General features: G+C 47.1%; 2 protein-coding genes across 2 annotated transcripts in view; one reads left to right on the top strand and one right to left on the bottom strand.

Annotated features, from left to right (window-relative positions):
* The window catches only part of tmem79a (transmembrane protein 79a), a 14,925-nt gene extending 8,393 nt beyond the window's left edge, over nucleotides 1-6,532 (bottom strand). Inside the window, exons 1-2 of the mRNA XM_037542601.1 lie at nucleotides 6,434-6,532; nucleotides 277-430 (exon numbers count right to left, since the gene is read on the bottom strand). The gene's annotated coding sequence lies outside the window, so the exon portion shown is untranslated. The remainder of the gene's footprint in view (nucleotides 1-276; nucleotides 431-6,433) is intronic.
* Nucleotides 6,533-7,104: 572 nt separating this feature from the next.
* Nucleotides 7,105-21,226, top strand: msto1 (misato mitochondrial distribution and morphology regulator 1). The gene is made up of 14 exons (XM_017685645.2): nucleotides 7,105-7,796; nucleotides 8,711-8,840; nucleotides 12,080-12,152; nucleotides 12,613-12,688; nucleotides 13,610-13,673; nucleotides 13,753-13,906; nucleotides 14,831-14,945; nucleotides 15,414-15,548; nucleotides 15,771-15,923; nucleotides 16,690-16,821; nucleotides 17,192-17,376; nucleotides 18,729-18,833; nucleotides 18,968-19,077; nucleotides 19,731-21,226. Exons 1-14 carry the CDS (start codon nucleotides 7,713-7,715, stop codon nucleotides 19,979-19,981), a joined length of 1,767 nt encoding a protein of 588 aa, XP_017541134.1. The 5' UTR covers nucleotides 7,105-7,712; the 3' UTR covers nucleotides 19,982-21,226.
* The last annotated feature ends 283 nt before the right edge of the window (nucleotides 21,227-21,509 follow it).

Here is a 21,509-nt window from a genome sequence, read left to right as displayed (position 1 = left end):
TCACTGCCTCAAACCAAACAACTCTTTTTGTGCCTTTCTTGCCTCCTTAGGGTTCAGAATCAATTCCAGTCGACTCCTTTTTGTGTCTGTGTTAGTGACCTAACTCATAACTGATTCACTTCATTAACTGACTCGCTGAATTGACTGAAATGTTTGGTTAGTGCTCTGAATCGTTTCAGCAACTGAGTCACTAAACGACTCTTTTCTGTGCCTGTGGATTTACTGGTGCTCTGAATCATCAGTTCTTTTTGGGTCAGTTCCTGTTTGTTTACACACATTGATTTGTCTAGTCGGCTCGTTGTTGTTTCCCGTTTATCCAATCAGATCCGTCTCTCCGCCTGTCCAGCGGGGATTGTGGGACATGGGACAGCAGCTCAGATTCCAGCGAAGGTGTCAAAGTTTCCCTTAAGGAAAGATCAGACCACTCTTCCTGTACAGAAAGAGAGAGAGAGAGAAAGAGAGTGAGAGAGAGAGAGAGAGAGAGAGAGAGAGAGAGAGAGAGAGAGAGAGAGAGAGAGAGAGAGAGAGTGAGAGAAAGACAGAGCGAGGGGGAGCAGAATGAGAGAGAGAGAGACAGAGTGAGAGAGAGGGAGAGGGAGAGGGAGGGAGGGACACAGAGTCAAAGTCCGCTCTGTGGAGGTTCTGACGGAGTAACTGATTAATGTCCCAGTGGTTTATCTTATCAGTGGAGCTATTACAGTTCCCTCCTTCATAACTCCACCTTATAGAACAACAGGTTCTGCTGTGACGTTCCCTCAGAGAGAGAGAGGAACGGCTTCAGCTGAAACCTGCAGCTCTGTGTGGAAAAATGCAGCTGGTCTGGCTCTGACCACATTCCAGCATCAGCCCACAGCCAGCTGCGTTTACAACTCGGCCAGACATACACACCTTTATTTACCCTCAGTACACACACTCAGAGGAACGCCCAGAGGAACGCTGAAGCCTGCTCCACAAACCTACAACGTCTTCCACAAACCTACAACGTCTTCCACAAAGCTGAAGCGTGTTCCACAAACCTACAACGTCTTCCACAAAGCTGAAGCGTCTTCCACAAAGCTGAAACGTCTTCCACAAAGCTGAAACGTCTTCCACAAAGCTGAAGCGTGTTCCACAAACCTACAACGTCTTCCACAAAGCTGAAGCGTCTTCCACAAAGCTGAAACGTCTTCCACAAAGCTGAAACGTCTTCCACAAAGCTGAAACGTCTTCCACAAACCTGAAGCGTGTTCCACAAACCTACAACGTCTTCCACAAAGCTGAAACGTCTTCCACAAACCTGAAGCGTGTTCCACAAACCTACAACGTCTTCCACAAAGCTGAAACGTCTTCCACAAAGCTGAAACGTCTTCCACAAAACTGAAACGTCTTCCACAAATCTACAACGTCTTCCACAAAGCTGAATCGTCTTCCACAAAGCTGAAACGTCTTCCACAAAGCTGAAGCGTGTTCCACAAACCTACAACGTCTTCCACAAACCTACAACGTCTTCCACAAACCTACAACGTCTTCCACAAACCTACAACGTCTTCCACAAAGCTGAAGCGTCTTCCACAAACCTACAACGTCTTCCACAAAGCTGAAACGTCTTCCACAAAGCTGAAACGTCTTCCACAAATCTACAACGTCTTCCACAAAGCTGAAGCGTGTTCCACAAACCTACAACGTCTTCCACAAACCTACAACGTCTTCCACAAAGCTGAAACGTCTTCCACAAAGCTGAAACGTCTTCCACAAAGCTGAAGCGTCTTCCACAAACCTACAACGTCTTCCACAAAGCTGAATCGTCTTCCACAAAGCTGAAACGTCTTCCACAAAGCTGAAGCGTGTTCCACAAACCTACAACGTCTTCCACAAACCTACAACGTCTTCCACAAAGCTGAAGCGTCTTCCACAAAGCTGAAGCGTCTTCCACAAACCTACAACGTCTTCCACAAAGCTGAAACGTCTTCCACAAAGCTGAAACGTCTTCCACAAAGCTGAAACGTCTTCCACAAATCTACAACGTCTTCCACAAAGCTGAAGCGTGTTCCACAAACCTACAACGTCTTCCACAAAGCTGAAATGTCTTCCACAAAGCTGAAGCGTCTTCCACAAACCTACAATGTCTTCCACAAAGCTGAAACGTCTTCCACAAAGCTGAAACGTCTTCCACAAAGCTGAAGCGTGTTCCACAAACCTACAACGTCTTCCACAAAGCTGAAGCGTCTTCCACAAAGCTGAAGCGTTTTCCACAAAGCTGAAGCGTTTTCCACAAAGCTGAAACGTCTTCCACAAAGTTGAAGCGTCTTCCACAAAGCTGAAACGTGTTCCACAAAGCGGGGCGACGCTCCACAAAGCTGAAACATGTTCCACAAAGAGAAGCGTGTTCCACAAAGCTGAAGCGTGTTCCACAAAGCTACAACGTCTTCCACAAAGGTGAAGCGTGTTCCACAAACCTACAACGTCTTCCACAAACCTACAACGTCTTCCACAAACCTACAACGTCGTCCACAAAGCTGAAGCGTGTTCCACAAAGTTGAAGCGTGTTCCACAAAGCTGAAACGTGTTCCACAAAGCGGGGCGACACTCCACAAAGCTGAAACATGTTCCACAAAGCTGAAGCATGTTCCACAAAGCTGAAACGTGTTCCACAAAGCGGGGCGACGCTCCACAAAGCTGAAGCGTGTTCCACAAAGCTACAACGTCTTCCACAAAGGTGAAGCGTGTTCCACAAACCTAAAACGTCTTCCACAAACCTACAACGTCTTCCACAAACCTACAACGTCTTCCACAAAGCTGAAACGTCTTCCACAAAGCTGAAGCGTGTTCCACAAAGCTGAAACGTGTTCCACAAAGCTGAAGCGTGTTCCACAAACCTACAACGTCTTCCACAAACCTACAACGTCTTCCACAAACCTACAACGTCTTCCACAAAGCTGAAACGTCTTCCACAAAGCTGAAGCGTGTTCCACAAAGCTGAAGCGTGTTCCACAAACCTACAACGTCTTCCACAAAGGTGAAGCGTCTTCCACAAACCTACAATGTCTTCCACAAACCTACAACGTCTTCCACAAACCTACAACGTCTTCCACAAAGCTGAAGCATGTTCCACAAAGCTGAAACGTGTTCCACAAAGCGGGGCGACGCTCCACAAAGCTGAAGCGTGTTCCACAAAGCTGAAGCGTGTTCCACAAAGCTACAACGTCTTCCACAAAGGTGAAGCGTGTTCCACAAACCTAAAACGTCTTCCACAAACCTACAACGTCTTCCACAAACCTACAACGTCTTCCACAAACCTACAACGTCTTCCACAAAGCTGAAACGTCTTCCACAAAGCTGAAGCGTGTTCCACAAAGCTGAAGCGTGTTCCACAAAGCTGAAACGTGTTCCACAAAGCTGAAGCGTGTTCCACAAACCTACAACGTCTTCCACAAAGGTGAAGCGTCTTCCACAAACCTACAACGTCTTCCACAAACCTACAACGTCTTCCACAAACCTACAACGTCTTCCACAAAGCTGAAGCATGTTCCACAAAGCTGAAGCGTGTTCCACAAAGCTGAAACGTGTTCCACAAAGCTGAAACGTGTTCCACAAAGCGGGGCGACGCTCCACAAAGCTGAGACGTGTTCCACAAAGCTGAAGCGTGTTCCACAAAGCTGAAACGTGTTCCACAAAACTGAAACGTGTTCCACAAAGCGGGGCGACGCTCCACAAAGCTGAAACATGTTCCACAAAGCTGAAGCGTGTTCCACAAAGCTGTAGCGTGTTCCACAAAGCTGTAGCGTGTTCCACAAAGCTGAAGCGTGTTCCACAATGATGAAGCGTGTTCCACAAAGCTGAAACGTCTTCCACAAAGCTGAAACGTCTTCCACAAAGTTTGAAGTTTGAGAACATGGAGTAAGATAACACGGAGTCAGAGAACAGAGTTGCAGAACAGAGAATAAGAGAACTGAGAGGTGGAGAACAGAGAGTCAGCTACAGCGAGTCAGAGGAGAGAGTCAGAGGACAGAGAGTCAGAGGAGAGAGTTAGAAAGCAGAGAGTCAGTGGAGAGAGTCAGAGTACAGAGTAAGATAACAGAGAGTCAGAGGAGAGAGTTAGAGAACAGAGAGTCAGAGGAGAGAGTTAGAGGAGAGAGTCAGAGGACAGAGAGTCAGAGGAGAGAGTTAGAGAACAGAGAGTCAGTGGAGAGAGTCAGAGGACAGAGAGTCAGAGGACAGAGAGTCAGAGGACCAAGTAAGATAACAGAGAGTCAGAGGAGAGAGAGTCAGAGGAGAGAGTCAGAGGACAGAGAGTCAGAGGAGAGAGTTAGAAAGCAGAGAGTCAGTGGAGAGAGTCAGAGTACAGAGTAAGATAACAGAGTCAGAGGAGAGAGTTAGAGAACAGAGAGTCAGAGGAGAGAGTTAGAGAACAGAGAGTCAGTGGAGAGAGTCAGAGGACAGAGAGTCAGAGGACCAAGTAAGATAACAGAGAGTCAGAGGAGAGAGAGTCAGAGGAGAGAGAGTCAGAGGAGAGAGTCAGAGAACAGAGAGTCAGAGGAGAGAGTTAGATAACAGAGTCAGAGGAGAGAGTTAGAGAACAGAGAGTCAGAGGAGAGAGTTAGAGAACAGAGAGTCAGTGGAGAGAGTCAGAGGACAGAGAGTCAGAGGACAGAGAGTCAGAGGACCAAGTAAGATAACAGAGAGTCAGAGGAGAGAGAGTCAGAGGAGAGAGTCAGAGAACAGAGAGTCAGAGGAGAGAGTTAGATAACAGAGTCAGAGGAGAGAGTTAGAGAACAGAGAGTCAGAGGAGAGAGTTAGAGAACAGAGAGTCAGTGGAGAGAGTCAGAGGACAGAGAGTCAGAGGACAGAGAGTCAGAGGACCAAGTAAGATAACAGAGAGTCAGAGGAGAGAGAGTCAGAGGAGAGAGTCAGAGAACAGAGAGTCAGAGGAGAGAGTTAGAGAACAGAGAGTCAGTGGAGAGAGTTAGAGAACAGAGAATCAGAGGACAGACTGTCAGAGTACAGAATAAGATAACAGAGTGTCAGAGGACAGAGTAAAATAACAGAGAGTGGGAGAACAGAGAGTCGGAGGACAGAGTAAGATAACAGAGAGTCAGAGAACAGAGAGTCAAAGAACAGAGAGCCAGAGTAAGATAACAGTCAGAGGACAGAGAGTTGGAGAATAGAGAGTCAGAGAACAGAGAGTCAGAGGACAGAGAGTCGGGGGACAGAGAGTCGGAGGACAGAGTAAGATAACAGAGAGTCAGAGAACAGAGAGTCAGAGAACAGAGAGTCGGAGGACAGAGAGTCGGAGGACAGAGAGTCCGACGACAGAGAGTCGGAGGACAGAGTAAGATAACAGAGAGTCGGAGGACAGAGAGTCAGAGGACAGAGAGTCAGAGGACAGAGTAAGATAACAGAGAGTCAGAGAACAGAGAGTCGGAGGACAGAGAGTCGGAGGACAGAGAGTCGGAGGACAGAGAGTCGGAGGACAGAGAATTAGAGAGCAGAGAACAGAGAGTCGGAGGACAGAGAGTCGGAGGACAGAGAGTCAGAGTACAGAGTAAGATAACAGAGAGTCGGAGGACAGAGAGTCAGAGGACAGAGAGTCAGAGGACAGAGTAAGATAACAGAGAGTCGGAGGACAGAGAGTCGGAGGACAGAGTAAGATAACAGACAGTCAGAGGACAGAGAGTCGGAGGACAGAGAGCTGGAGAACAGAGAGCTGGAGAACAGAGTAAGATAACAGAGAGTCGGAGGACAGAGAGTCGGAGGACAGAGAGTCGGAGAGCAGAGAGTCGGAGAGCAGAGAGTCGGAGGACAGAGAGCTGGAGAACAGAGAGTCAGAGGACAGAGTAAGATAACAGAGAGTCGGAGGACAGAGAGTCGGAGGACAGAGAGTCGGAGAGCAGAGAACAGAGAATTAGAGAGCAGAGAACAGAGAATTAGAGAGCAGAGAACAAAGAGTCAGAGTACAGAGTAAGATAACACAGTCAGAGGACAGAGAGTCGGAGGACAGAGAGCTGGAGAACAGAGAGCTGGAGAACAGAGAGTCAGAGGACAGAGTAAGAGGACAGAGAGTCGGAGAGCAGAGAACAGAGAATTAGAGAGCAGAGAACAGAGAGTCAGAGTACAGAGTAAGATAACAGAGAGTCGGAGGACAGAGAGTCAGAGGACAGAGAGTCGGAGAACAGAGAGTCAGAGGAAAGAGTGTCAAAGGAGAGAGAGTTAGAGAACAGAGAGTCAGAGGACAGAGAGTCGGAGGACAGAGAGTCGGAGGACAGAGAGTCGGAGCAGAGAATAAGAGAACAGAGAGTCAGAGGACAGAGAGTCGGAGGACAGAGAGTCGGAGCAGAGAATAAGAGAACAGAGAGTCAGAGGACAGAGAGTCGGAGGACAGAGAGTCAGAGCAGAGAATAAGAGAACAGAGAGTCAGAGGACAGAGTTAAACAACAGAGCCACGCTGTTCTCTTACCTGCTGCTCAGTCTCTGTGCTGTGCGTTTGTTTTCTCTTCCTCTCTCTCTCTCTCTCTCTGTGTGTGTGTCTTTCTTTCTCTTTCTCTCTCTCTCTCTCTCTCTCTCTCTCTCTCTCTCTGTGTCTTTCTCTCTCTCTCTCTCTCTCTCTGTGTCTTTCTCTCTCTCTCTCTCTCTCTCTCTCTCTCTCTCTGTCTTTCTCTCTCTCTCTCTCTCTCTCTCTCTGTGTCTTTCTCTCTCTCTCTCTCTCTCTGTGTGTGTCTTTCTCTCTCTCTCTCTCTGTGTGTCTTTCTCTCTCTCTCTCTCTCTCTCTCTCTGTGTGTGTCTTTCTCTCAATGTGTGTGTGTGTGTGTCTCTCTCTCTCTCTCTCTCTGTCTTTCTCTCTCTCTCTCTCTCTCTCTCTGTGTCTTTCTCTCTCTCTCTCTCTCTCTCTCTGTGTCTTTCTCTCTCTCTCTCTCTCTCTCTCTCTCTCTCTCTCTCTCTCTCTGTGTGTGTCTTTCTCTCAATGTGTGTGTGTGTGTGTGTCTCTCTCTCTCTCTCTCTCTCTGTGTGTGTGTGTGTGTGTGTGTGTGTGTGTCTCCCTCTCTCTCTCTCTCTCTCACTAATTCACTCACAGACAGTTGTGTCAGCAGGTGCGCGCACCCCCCCCCCCCCTTTAATTTGGGGGACTTTTATTTTGAATGAGTCATGACTTGCTCTTTATTCCCGGCCTGTTGTTGTCAGGACGGTGACGAAGCTTTAGAAAGAAGAAGAAGAAGAGCGCTGTGTAATTTACTGGTGTAGTGATTTATTCATGTGTTCATCCATTTATTTATTACATTGAGTAAAATGAGAGCAAACCAGATAAAAGTGGGTATATTATATAAATTAACCGATGAACTGAATGAAAGTGGAGCGCTTAACTTCCGACTCCTGTGACCGGACGCTGAAGCGCGCGGCGGCGACTCGGACAGGAGCGGAGCCCCGAGCCTGGACAGCCTCACGGGCGCCTGCCCACGTGCTCCAGAGGCGCGGTGAAACCGAACGGGCCCGGCGCGCTCGCCTGCGCCTTCAGCCAATCAGCGCGCCGCACCGCCACCAGCGGCCAGCCACATGCGCAGGGAGGCGGGCCTTCCGCCAAACAGCCAGCAGGGTCGTGTGACTGCGTGTTTACATGCGGCAGCAGCGACTCGGCAACTGAGCGGAATAAAGAGAAGAAACCGGGATAAAGAGAAGAAACCGGGATAAAGAGAGTGAAGAGAGGCGTGTGGAGCGCGATGAGCGGCCTGCTGCGCTGAGAGATGAGCGGTCTGTGTCGGGAGGTGGTCACTCTGCAGCTCGGACATTACTCCGGCTTTGTGGGCACTCACTGGTGGAACCTGCAGGTCAGACCACCTCAGCGCACCTCTGTGTTCCTGCAGAGCTCTTACTCCACTGCTATTAGGAGGCAGCATGAATAGAACCGTATTCATTTAATAACCACCACTAATGAGATAGAGCAGTCAGCGAGCCCGCCGCCTGGCGAGGAAATCAGCGGTGTTAGTACTGACCACAGACTCCACACGGGCTGCAGTGCGGTTACAGACCACCCTGCACGCATTCCGTCACTACGTTTAGTGTACCGTGTAAATATCTGCTAAATGTGCTTTCTGCTTTGAGATCATATCACTCGCCCCTCACTGCCCGACTGGCCACTCATCCCTCGCTCCTCACTGCCCGACTGGCCACTCATCCCTCGCTCCTCACTGCCCGACTGGCTACTCATCCCTCGCTCCTCACTGCCCGACTGGCTACTCATCCCTCGCTCCTCACTGCCCGACTGGCTACTCATCCCTCGCTCCTCACTGCCCGACTGGCTACTCATCCCTCGCTCCTCACTGCCCGACTGGCTACTCATCACTCGCTCCTCACTGCCCGACTGGCTACTCATCCCTCGCTCCTCAAAGCCCGACTGGCCACTCATCACTCGCCCCTCACTGCCCGACTGGCCACTCATCACTCATTCCTCACTGCCTGACTGGCTACTCATCACTCGCTCCTCACTGCCCGACTGGCCACTCATCCCTCGCTCCTCACTGCCTGACTGGCTACTCATCACTCGCCCCTCACTGCCTGACTGGCTACTCATCACTCATTCCTCACTGCCTGACTGGCCACTCATCCCTCGCTCCTCACTGCCTGACTGGCTACTCATCACTCGCCCCTCACTGCCTGACTGGCTACTCATCACTCATTCCTCACTGCCTGACTGGCTACTCATCACTCACCCCTCACTGTCTAACTATCTTACTTTTTTTAGGATGCATCTTTGTGTTATGACCCAGACCTTCCTCCGGGGGAGCTGCAGAGTGACGTTTTGTTCAGAGAAGGTCTCACACTCGGGGGTCAAGTGACCTACACCCCCCGCCTCATTGCTTTTGACCTTAAAGGTAATCGAGCAGCCAACATGCTCCATTCTTAACATCTCAGCCCCCTGGTAGACCAATCCATGTGGGGATCATATGAACATTATAGAGCTTTTTAAATGAAACAGTAGAAGCCGTATCGCCCCCTACGCTTCCTGTAGTGTATTACAGTCTGTCAGAGCGACTGTGTGGATCATATGAACATTATAGAGCTTTTTAAATGAAACAGTAGAAGCCGTATCGCCCCCTACGCTTCCTGTAGTGTATTACAGTCTGTCAGAGCGACTGTGTGGATCATATGAACATTATAGAGCTTTTTAAATGAAACAGTAGAAGCCGTATCGCCCCCTACGCTTCCTGTAGTGTATTACAGTCTGTCAGAGCGACTGTGTGGATCATATGAACATTATAGAGCTTTTTAAATGAAGCAGTAGAAGCCGTATCGCCCCCTACGCTTCCTGTAGTGTATTACAGTCTGTCAGAGCGACTGTGTGGATCATATGAACATTATAGAGCTTTTTAAATGAAACAGTAGAAGCCGTATCGCCCCCTACGCTTCCTGTAGTGTATTACAGTCTGTCAGAGCGACTGTGTGGATCATATGAACATTATAGAGCTTTTTAAATGAAACAGTAGAAGCCGTATCGCCCCCTACGCTTCCTGTAGTGTATTACAGTCTGTCAGAGCGACTGTGTGGATCATATGAACATTATAGAGCTTTTTAAATGAAACAGTAGAAGCCGTATCGCCCCCTACGCTTCCTGTAGTGTATTACAGTCTGTCAGAGCGACTGTGTGGATCATATGAACATTATAGAGCTTTTTAAATGAAACAGTAGAAGCCGTATCGCCCCCTACGCTTCCTGTAGTGTATTACAGTCTGTCAGAGCGGCTGTGTGGATCATATGAACATTATAGAGCTTTTTAAATGAAACAGTAGAAGCCTTATCGCCCCCTACGCTTCCTGTAGTGTATTACAGTCTGTCAGAGTGACTGTGTGGATCATATGAACATTATAGAGCTTTTTAAATGAAACAGTAGAAGCCTTATCGCCCCCTACGCTTCCTGTAGTGTATTACAGTCTGTCAGAGCGACTGTGTGGATCATATGAACATTATAGAGCTTTTTAAATGAAACAGTAGAAGCCGTATCGCCCCCTACGCTTCATGTAGTGTGTTACAGTCTGTCAGAGCGACTGTGTGGATCATATGAGCATTATAGAGCTTTTTAAATGAAACAGTAGAAGCCGTATCGTCCCCTACGCTTCCTGTAGTGTATTACAGTCTGTCAGAGCGACTGTGTGGATCATATGAACATTATAGAGCTTTTTAAATGAAACAGTAGAAGCCGTATCGCCCCCTACGCTTCCTGTAGTGTATTACAGTCTGTCAGAGCGACTGTGTGGATCATATGAACATTATAGAGCTTTTTAAATGAAACAGTAGAAGCCGTATCGCCCCCTACGCTTCCTGTAGTGTATTACAGTCTGTCAGAGCGACTGTGTGGATCATATGAACATTATAGAGCTTTTTAAATGAAACAGTAGAAGCCGTATCGCCCCCTACGCTTCCTGTAGTGTATTACAGTCTGTCAGAGCGACTGTGTGGATCATATGAACATTATAGAGCTTTTTAAATGAAACAGTAGAAGCCGTATCGCCCCCTACGCTTCCTGTAGTGTATTACAGTCTGTCAGAGCGACTGTGTGGATCATATGAACATTATAGAGCTTTTTAAATGAAACAGTAGAAGCCGTATCGCCCCCTACGCTTCCTGTAGTGTATTACAGTCTGTCAGAGCGACTGTGTGGATCATATGAACATTATAGAGCTTTTTAAATGAAACAGTAGAAGCCGTATCGCCCCCTACGCTTCCTGTAGTGTATTACAGTCTGTCAGAGCGACTGTGTGGATCATATGAACATTATAGAGCTTTTTAAATGAAGCAGTAGAAGCCGTATCGCCCCCTACGCTTCCTGTAGTGTATTACAGTCTGTCAGAGCGACTGTGTGGATCATATGAACATTATAGAGCTTTTTAAATGAAACAGTAGAAGCCGTATCGCCCCCTACGCTTCCTGTAGTGTATTACAGTCTGTCAGAGCGACTGTGTGGATCATATGAACATTATAGAGCTTTTTAAATGAAACAGTAGAAGCCGTATAGCCCCCTACGCTTCCTGTAGTGTATTACAGTCTGTCAGAGCGACTGTGTGGATCATATGAACATTATAGAGCTTTTTAAATGAAACAGTAGAAGCCGTGTCGCCCCCTACGCTTCCTGTAGTGTATTACAGTCTGTCAGAGCGACTGTGTGGATCATATGAACATTATAGAGCTTTTTAAATGAAACAGTAGAAGCCGTATTGCCCCCTACGCTTCCTGTAGTGTATTACAGTCTGTCAGAGTGACTGTGTGGATCATATGAACATTATAGAGCTTTTTAAATGAAACAGTAGAAGCCGTATCGCCCCCTACGCTTCCTGTAGTGTATTACAGTCTGTCAGAGCGACTGTGTGGATCATATGAACATTATAGAGCTTTTTAAATGAAACAGTAGAAGCCGTATCGCCCCCTACGCTTCCTGTAGTGTATTACAGTCTGTCAGAGCGACTGTGTGGATCATATGAACATTATAGAGCTTTTTAAATGAAACAGTAGAAGCCGTATCGCCCCCTACGCTTCCTGTAGTGTATTACAGTCTGTCAGAGCGACTGTGTGGATCATATGAACATTATAGAGCTTTTTAAATGAAACAGTAGAAGCCGTATCGCCCCCTACGCTTCCTGTAGTGTATTACAGTCTGTCAGAGTGACTGTGTGGATCATATGATCATTATAGAGCTTTTTAAATGAAACAGTAGAAGCCGTATCGCCCCCTACGCTTCCTGTAGTGTATTACAGTCTGTCAGAGCGACTGTGTGGATCATATGAACATTATAGAGCTTTTTAAATGAAACAGTAGAAGCCGTATCGCCCCCTACGCTTCCTGTAGTGTATTACAGTCTGTCAGAGCGACTGTGTGGATCATATGAACATTATAGAGCTTTTTAAATGAAGCAGTAGAAGCCGTATCGCCCCCTACGCTTCCTGTAGTGTATTACAGTCTGTCAGAGTGACTGTGTGGATCATATGAACATTATAGAGCTTTTTAAATGAAACAGTAGAAGCCGTATCGCCCCCTACGCCTCCTGTAGTGTATTGCAGTCTGTTAAAGTACAGAGCACACTGCTCGTTTATAGTAATAATCTCTTGGTTTTCTTCGTCAGGAAGCCTTCAGACGCTGAGGAAGGAAGGCAGTCTGTATGCCACAGAGCAGGACTCCAAGACCACTTTGTCATGGTCTGTGTTTTGCACCTGTACACCATTTCTCTGGACAGTATTAAGTTTGCTTTTGGTTGTAAAACGACAATATGTCAGAGTAATTCATCCAAAGATTAATGTTGTAGAACAAGACTTTTCCATTAGATTGGATGTAGTGTTGGGTATTTCTTGAGCTAGAACGTAGTTCTGGTTCCAGATTTCTCCTATGAGGCATCTCCAGCCACCCCACAGATCTGTTACAGTATTTTATTTGCCACTCTGAGCTACACACATAATGTTTATGGGGTCCTAAGCAGCATGAATAGCTGCCTTTATAGTGGGTGGAACTGTTAAACCCATTGATGCAGAAAATCTGTATGTTTTATGCTAAACGTTTATGTTGTTTTTGTTATAAGATATTAGTTGTACTCGTCTGTGGGGTCTCGTTATTGGTTTTTGGGGGCGTCTGAGGAATGGAATGTGTTTTCTCTTCTTTCAGGCAGGGTCAGATTATGACCCATGAAGAAAGTCCTCCATCTAAGAACTCGTTTCTTCAGGATTTGGACAAGCTGGACGTAAGAACAGCAAAGTCTCACGTTTTCCTGTTTGTTTACATCAGCTACATTATGCTATTCACCTACAGCGGTTTAGCTCCACCGTTCGGCTACAGCGGTTTAGCTCCACCGTTCGGCTACAGCGGTTTAGCTCCACCGTTCAGCTACAGCGGTTTAGCTCCACCGTTCGGCTACAGCGGTTTAGCTCCACCCATTCAGCTACAGCGATTTAGCTCCACCGTTCAGCTACAGCAGTTTAGCTCCACCCATTCAGCTACAGCGGTTTAGCTCCGCCGATTCAGCTACAGCGGTTTAGCTCCACCGTTCGGCTACAGCGGTTTAGCCCCGCCCATTCAGCTACAGCGGTTTAGCTCCGCCCATTCAGCTACAGCGGTTTAGCCCCGCCCATTCAGCTACAGCGGTTTAGCTCCGCCCATTCAGCTACAGCGGTTTAGCTCCGCCCATTCAGCTACAGCGGTTTAGCTCCACCCATTCAGCTACAGCGGTTTAGCTCCACCGTTCAGCTACAGCGGTTTAGCTCCACCGTTCGGCTACAGCGGTTTAGCCCCGCCCATTCAGCTACAGCGGTTTAGCTCCGCCCATTCAGCTACAGCGGTTTAGCCCCGCCCATTCAGCTACAGCGGTTTAGCTCCGCCCATTCAGCTACAGCGGTTTAGCTCCGCCCATTCAGCTACAGCGGTTTAGCTCCACCCATTCAGCTACAGCGGTTTAGCTCCACCCATTCAGCTACAGCGGTTTAGCTCCACTGTTCAGCTACAGCTCATTTTTAATTCATTAAACCACACAGATGCTGTGAGTGGAGCTCAGAAATATAAAATCTCAGAGAAATGTAAGCCTTTAAGAGTACAGTCTAAATCTTTACTGAGTGTGTGTGTGCGTGCGTGTGTGCGTGCGTGTGTGTGTGCGTGTGTGTGTGTGTAGCAGGGGGAGTTGTTAGTGGAACCGGATTTCAGCTCCTCTCCTGCTCTGGTCCCTCACTGCTCAGGTAAAAACAGCATATATGCAGCTTTAATCTGTTCTTTAAGCTTCAATGTGATGTCAGAAATGATGTATCTCTGAAACAGGGGGAGCCTTTGCCATAGAGACGGTGAACAGCACTCTGGAGCGTGTGCAGAAAGCCTATAGGCTGGAGGGCATTGTGAGGGTGTGGTCGGACTTCCTGAGGCTCCACCTCCATCCTCGGACCATTTCAGTCATTAACCAGTACAACCACGATGGGTGGGTCCACTACACGGTACACGGCACACGAGTGATACGGCAAAGCCAGGATATCACAAAGTCACAAAACAGGATGTGATGGTTAGGGATCAGAGCATGTGACTTGAGCAGAGCTGCGTCCTGGAGATTCTCACCGGCGTGCACACGTTAGGGATGCAGCGATACTGATGCAGGCTTCAGGTATCGGCTGATACTGTGCTCATTTACTCTATAATAATAGAGATTATAGAGCGTTTATAAACACACAATCACAACCAGTTCACCAACACAGGTGGAGACATGTAGGCCAACAAAACGGAGAAGAAAAAGTCGACATTTGCCAACAAAGGCTGTATATGTGACTTTAATCTGTTTGGCTGAATCGTGATTATTATAGTGAATAGTGATAATTATTATAATGATAATAATTATAATTATGATAATTAATTATTATATAATTATAATAATCACACAGTGTCTGTCTGGCTTTAGAGGACATTCAGCTACAGCTCAACCAGCCAGTCAGAAGACTCCCAGCAAGACAGAAAACTGGAAGCTTGAGCTCCTCTGATGCGTTAGCCACAGGTGTGACGGATGCGGATCAAAACTATGAAACTTATCTTACTTACAGCTCTACAGCTTACATCACATGGTGTCAGTTGGCATTGAATGCTGGTATCTGGGAAGTACGAATAAATGAGCACAGTATCAGGCTGTTATCTGAAACCAGTTCGGTATCGATGCATCCCCAATGAGAATAGCTAGCGCGAGCTAACTCGGTCAACTGTCCTGCTGTGTGCTGTTGTGAGTTAATGACTAGACTTCTTCTCTAGAGAGTCAAATGTAACTAGCGCCACCAAGTGTGCTGATATAGCCACTGTTAGACATTTGAGGAATAATGCAGAAGAATGGCTGTGACTGTAGGTGTATATATGTGTGTTGCAGGGAATCTGCGCGTTTGGAGGCGTTTGGCCAGGGGGAGGCACTGTTACAGGGCTCAGTGCTGGAGGAGCTGGAGGACAGACTGCACTTCTTTGTGGAGGAGTGTGACTACCTGCAGGTAAACATCAAAAACATCAAACCACTCTGTTAATGTAACCATGAGAAACAAGATAAAACCGCTCTGTAATTAAGAGAAAGGACATGAAACCAGTCTGTATCTGAGAGAAACAAGATAAAACCGCTCTGTAATTAAGAGAAAGGACATGAAAACTGCTCTAACTGAGACAAGGGAGACAAAACCGCTCTGTAACTGAGAGAAATTAGATAAAACCGCTCTGTAACTGAGACAAAGCAGATAAAACCGCTCTGTAACTGAGACAAAGCAGATAAAACCGCTCTGTAACTGAGACAAAGCAGAGAAAACCGCTCTGTAACGGAGACAAAGCAGAGAAAACCGCTCTGTAACGGAGACAAAGCAGAGAAAACCGCTCTGTAACGGAGACAAAGCAGAGAAAACCGCTCTGTAACTGAGACAAAGCAGAGAAAACCGCTCTGTAACTGAAATTATCTATCCATCTCTTTGCAGGGTTTCCAGGTGCTTTGTGATGTGGCTGATGGTTTCTCAGGTTTGGGGTCAAAGGTCACAGAGTTGCTGCAGGACTCTTATGGTGGGCGGGGCATCCTGACTTGGGGCGTGGCTCCTGTCTCTCACCGGGACTCAGTGAGTGAGCTGAATTGCTGTTTATTCGATGAATGTGATGCTTATTTAAGTGTTTGGAGTAGAGCTGTATGAGAATGCTCTCTAAAGCTTTGTGCATGTAAATCTTCCCTGTTCAACATGCATATTTAACGGGTGGGAGGGGCTCCTAAGCCGACCGCTCTGATGTTCCTCACCGAGTGTTTGTTCTGACAAGGTTCCGTTTTCTTACCGTCGCTGTTTCAGAGCCCCATTAAGGAGTTATATCACATGATGAACTGCGCTCTGGGAACCGTCCACATGGCCAATCACAGCTCTTTCTTCTGCCCTTTGACCCTGGGGGGCGGGCTGGGTAGGCGGCCGGCTCCGCCCACCTCGTTTCCTCTGCTCAGTTATGATGTGAGTGATTTGTAGTCGGCCCCCTCGCTCTACAGATACAGGTACCGACACTGCAGCGGAGGTGCTGCTGGACTGTCAGACACGTCGGACAAGTGTCTCTCTGTCAGTGTGTGTAATAATAAGTACAGTTTTTGCAAAAGTTTGTGCGCCCCTGATTCAAATGGTGTTTTTTGTTGATTTGTCAAAATGTAAGCTAAATTTAGTGGATAATTTCTCTTTAACATAACTGGGGGAAAAAACAGAAAATATATAAATGTACTTTTGCACAGGCCATGTTTTATGTTTTTATTTTTTCCTCAATATGTTAAATAACAGCGATTCTGTATTAAAATGAGCAGAAGTGTCTCTGTAGACGATGTGTTAATTTATTCACACTCAAATCAACCACATGGAATTTGACCAGGAAGCCCAAACATTTGCATGCAAGTTTATATATGTCTGTCTCTCTCTCTCTCTCTCTCTCTCTCTCTCTCTCTCTCTCTCTCTCTCTCTCTCTCTCTGTCTCTCTCTCTCTCTCTCTCTCTCTCTCTCTCTCTCTCTCTCTCTCTCTCTCTCTCTGTCTCTCTCTCTCTCTCTCTCTCTCTCTCTCTCTCTCGCTCTCTCTGTCTCTCTCTCTCTCTCTCTCTCTGTCTCTCTCTCTCTGTCTCTCTCTCTCTCTGTCTCTCTCTCTCGCTCTCTCTCTCTCTCTCTCTCTCTCTCTCTCTCTCTCTCTCTCTCTCTCTCTCTCTCTGTCTCTCTCTCTCTCTCGCGCTCTCTCTCGCTGTAGTCCTCCCTGTGGTATCACTCTAGCTCTGTCCTGGCTTTAGCACTGGATACTATGACGGTGTCCTACAGACTGAGGCACAACAGCACCCCCATGTGGCAGCTGGCAGATGCACTGACTGTTTCAGGGAGGAAGGTGAGTGGTGAACATTGTTTTACAGTTTGACCTCACAGCAGTGTGGCCATAAAACTGGCCTGCTCACTGACCCCAACAGTGATAAAACACTGCCTCATAAAATCATACTTAATGTTACTGAAAGATCATGCATAATACATATAGCTGATACATACAGACAGACATGCAAACATCTTCATAGGAAATCTTAATTATACATTGTTGATGAAAAGTCAGACTTGATTTTACTCTTTATTTGTTGGTTTATTTCCCTGTTTTTTTTTGTGGGCTTCTGTGAATTTGTCAGTGCTTTTATCATGTCTGCTTAACTTTGGACTAATTTATGATGAATTTTGTTCATGTGCTGTATCTTTTTATTTCTTTATCACAGGTTGTATGTGCATATGGATCTGTACCGTTTCCCATGATGCAAAGCAGCTGTCTCCCTGACGCCCTGCAAGCCTGTCAAGATGCATTACCTTGGAAACCCCTATCAGCCTGTCCTGAACTTGTTGATGGACGCTGCTTTGGCCAATCAGTGACGCTCAAAGGACTAGAAGGGCAGAACCTAGTGAGGTAAGATATGGCAGAGACAGTTACACCACAGCAGGTTACACTAAGGATGGTTACGGCAGAGACAGTTACACCAGATTAGGTTACATCAAGGATGATTACACTAGAGACAGTTACTTCAGAGCAACTTATATTAAGGATGATTACACCAGTGATGGTTACACTAAGGATGGTTTCACCAAAGATGGTTACATTAGAGTGTGTTACATTAAGGATGGTGTGGCTCTGCGCTCTGCCCCCTCCACCCTCGCAGCTCTCTCCCTGGCTAGCCAAGGTGCATTGCTGCTGAGTGCTCGGGCCCCGCCTTTCTGCCGGCTCTATTGGCTGTCATCGATGGGGCCCAGGGGGTGGTCGCATGCCACAGATGGTTACACCAGAGAAGGTTACGTTATGGATGGATACACCAAAGCAGGTTACATAAAGGGAGATTTTGCCAAAGACAGTTACACCAGAGCAGGTTACAGTAAGGATGGTTTTGTCAGAGACGGTTATCTCAGAGCAGGTTACATTAAGGATGGTTTCACTTCCAACAGTTACGCCAGAGCAGGTTACACGCAGGATAATTTCGCCATGACAGTTTCCTCAGAGCAGGTCACGCGAAGGATGGTTTTGCCTCCGAACAGTTACCTCAGAGCAGTTCACACGAAGGATGGTTTCGCCTCCAACGGTTACCTCAGAGCAGGTCACGCAAAGGATGGTTTTGCCTCCGACAGTTACCTCAGAGCAGGTCACGCGAAGGATTGTTTCACCTCTGACGGTTACTTCAGAGCAGGTTACGCGCAAAGGATGGTTTCGCTTCCAATGGTTAGAGCAGGTCACGCGAAGGATGGTTTCGCCTCTGACGGTTACCTCAGAACAGGTTACGTGAAGGATGGTTTCGCCTCCAACTGTTACCTCAGAGCAGGTCGCGCCTCCGACAGTTACCTCAGAGCAGGTCACGCGAAGGATGGTTTCGCCTCCAATGGTTACCTCAGAGTAGGTCGCGCAAAGGATGGTTTCATCTCCAATAGTTACCTCAGAGCAGGTCGCATGAAGGATGGTTTGTCCTCCGACAGTTACCTCAAAACAGGTTACACGGGAGCAGTAATATCAGAGCAGGTTACTCAAAGGAAGGTTTCGCCTCCGACGGTTACATCAGAGCAGGTCGCGCGAAGGATGGTTTTGCCTGCAACGGTTACCTAAGAGCAGGTCGTGCGAAGGATGGTTTTGCCTACGACAGTTACCTCAAAGCAGGTTACACGGGGTCAGTTATATGAGAGCAGGTTAAATGACAGATGATTAATAGGCGATATGACTATATTATTGTAGTGTTGAGTAACGTTACTTAAACATTACTTATTTACGTTTTCCTGCAGTCCACTGGTTCCTGGGACTGAGCCACCCAGCCCTCTGCACTGTGCATGGTCAGGATTGGAAGTTCTGGATATGTATATCAGATCACACTACCCTTCTACACCACTGTGAGTAACGCTAACACACATAAATCCGATCACTTTATCTTTCTGTTGTGATAGACTCTGATGTACAAACACATTCACAGACCCTAACTCTTCTGAGATCCTGTCAGCATACATGTTTTTTTCTGTCTCTGCAGGGCAGTGCAGCTGGTGTCCTCCCCCAGTAAACTGACCTCTCCATTCCCCCAGATTTTCAGTCCCATCCTGGACCCCCAGGGTCTAATTCAGAGCCAAAGTCCGACGACAGGCAAGTACTGATAAGCTTCATTAAGCTACGTAATGATTACACTGCGTAACACTACGTTACCGGGTAACACCGCATACAGTAGGATGGTAGGAGATCTGTGGTGTTTTGTAGCTCAGTGTACTGTCGATCATTAGTATCTGTATTGTAATGTAGAGTACTGTAATATAACATCACACTGCGTTATTTCTATAGCACCTTTCATACACTGTAGCCATTAAAAGGGCACAAAGGAAAAATAAAGATATTTCAAATCAAAGTTGAAAAAGTAGCATAATGTAAGCGAGAATAGAACATGATTAAACATGATTAAAACAATAGATTCAAAAGTGGAGAAATAAGCATTAAATGAATAGTGAAGTTAAAGGTGAAGTGAGGATAATAGAGCGGCGTTAGAGGACAGCAGTGCAGTAGAGCTAACAGTGTTCAAACTGAGCTGAAAGCTCCTCAAACAGGGACGTATATAGGCTGATCTAAAGAGTCCAGTGCTGGGACTCTTCTAATGCTCTCTGTCCACTGTCTCCGTGTTTACTAAGCAGCGCCAAAGTCATTTGGAGTTAAAGGCGTTTTTACTGCCCTACATCGCTTCCGCTGATTTGAGTATCTCAGTGTAACATCATATATTTCAATATTTCTCTCTCTTTGCACCCCCTCAGCTCCTGTGGTTTCGTCTGTGCCAGTTTTGACATGTGTCCAGTCTAGTGTGGCTGTTGGTCAGTTGCTGGCAGAGCTGCAGAAGTCCTGCAGTTCCCTGGATCTGCGCCGCGTGGCCCCCAGCTTTCTGTCCCAGGGCCTGGAGCCTGCAGAGTTGGCCGAAAGCCTGGAGCAGCTCCGCAGCCTTGCATACCGTTACCGTGACGACAGCGGAGGAACTCTGCGCTCTTCATCCGAGGAAGAGGACGATTAGCTTCAGCTATCACCATCTTCATCACTCTGAGGGCAGAGCAGATACTAATCACGCAAATCGGAGCAGGTCATCTGAACACAGTCTGGATGGATGGACATGTAGAAGAATGAAAGAATGGATGGATGAATGGATATGTAGAAGAATGGAGAGACGGATGGATGGATGAGAGGAGCAATGTATGGGGTGTAGTAGACAGAGAGAGGGATGGGTGTGATGGTGGAGAGATGGAGACATGGATAGTTGGACAGATGATCTGAGTGATGGATGGGTGGTTGAACAATTGACATGAGCTGTGAATTAATGGGTGGATGGATGGATGGGTAGATGACCTGAGGTGTGAATGGATGGATGGATTGAGAGATGGTTGAACTGGTGTCCTGAGGGATGGAGTGATGGATGGAATGGTAGGTGGACGAATTTAAGGATGGATGGATGGAGTGATGAATGGTTGGACAAATGACCTGAGCAGTGGATGGATGGATGCATGAATGGACAGATGGTCTGAGGGAGGGATGGATGGAGAGACAGATGATTGAACAGGTAATCTGATGGATGGATGGATGGATGGATGGATGGATGGATGGATGGATGGATGGATGGATGGATGGATGGATGGATGGACGGATGATTGGACAGGTGATCTGAGGGATGGATGGATGGCTGGAGAGATGCATGATTAGACAGATGACCTGAGGGATGCATGGGTAGATTGATGGTTGAGGGGATGACCTGATGGATGGAGGGATGGATAGATTGAGAGGTAGGTGGAGGAATGGAGGGATAGTTGGATGGAGGTTTGGAAGGATGACTGAGAAGAACCTTCACACGTTGTTAATATGAAGCTCCTTCATCATCTCCATTCAGATCCCTCCGCTGTGTGAGTCGAGGAATGTAAAGCCCAGCAGAACCTGAGGGAGAGTGAACTGGGCTGTGTTCTCGATTCCTCTCCACTCAGCAGGACGAGTGTAGGGCCTGTTCGCTTTACTACCAGTATAGTGCACTTTCGTCAGATGTGTTTGGGACTGAGCCAAGGAGCTGAACAGCACTGCTGGTTCTGATCTCTCTGATCAGACCGGCTTCTAGCTTGATTTGGAATCAGAGCCTGTTAGAGGCCAGAACCGGCCTGTAAAACTGACCAGATAACTCACTGGGAACCATCACTGAAGGAGGTATTTAGGAGTATTACTGTATTCTGAGTGCCTGTGTACGCAAACCTGTTTTTATTAAAAATAATCTGCTGCTTCAGATGAAGAGTGACTTATTTACCCTACATACTCTAATTCCTGAAAGAATGTTTGAATTTGCCAGATTCTAGCTAAAATGTTTAAAATAAACAAAGAAGGAGAAAAGACCAGATTATTTTACAAAGCAGTTCGCCTCTTCTGCCACTAGGGGGAGGAAAGATAACTGCATATCTCGGTCCTTCCACATCACAACCAACCATTAGGTGGCATTTCCTGACCTACAGTAGAATAAATAATACAGTATGTTTAATGTAAAGCCTGTCCACTGCTCCTGTAGATCATTA

This window comes from Pygocentrus nattereri, chromosome 11, assembly GCF_015220715.1.
Source record: "Pygocentrus nattereri isolate fPygNat1 chromosome 11, fPygNat1.pri, whole genome shotgun sequence".
NCBI lineage: Eukaryota > Metazoa > Chordata > Actinopteri > Characiformes > Serrasalmidae > Pygocentrus > Pygocentrus nattereri.
Note: the sequence above shows the minus strand (reverse complement) of the source record. Positions and strands in the feature narration are given on the sequence as shown.

Bases quoted from the DNA above. Each gene is read 5' to 3' on its own strand.
- msto1 (XM_017685645.2), top strand. From the start codon at position 7,713: ATGAGCGGTCTGTGTCGGGAGGTGGTCACTCTGCAGCTCGGACATTAC. The intron at 16,822-17,191 runs GTGAGTGGTGAA...TCTTTATCACAG, and splicing joins TGACTGTTTCAGGGAGGAAG to GTTGTATGTGCATATGGATC. The intron at 19,078-19,730 runs GCAAGTACTGAT...GCACCCCCTCAG, and splicing joins GAGCCAAAGTCCGACGACAG to CTCCTGTGGTTTCGTCTGTG.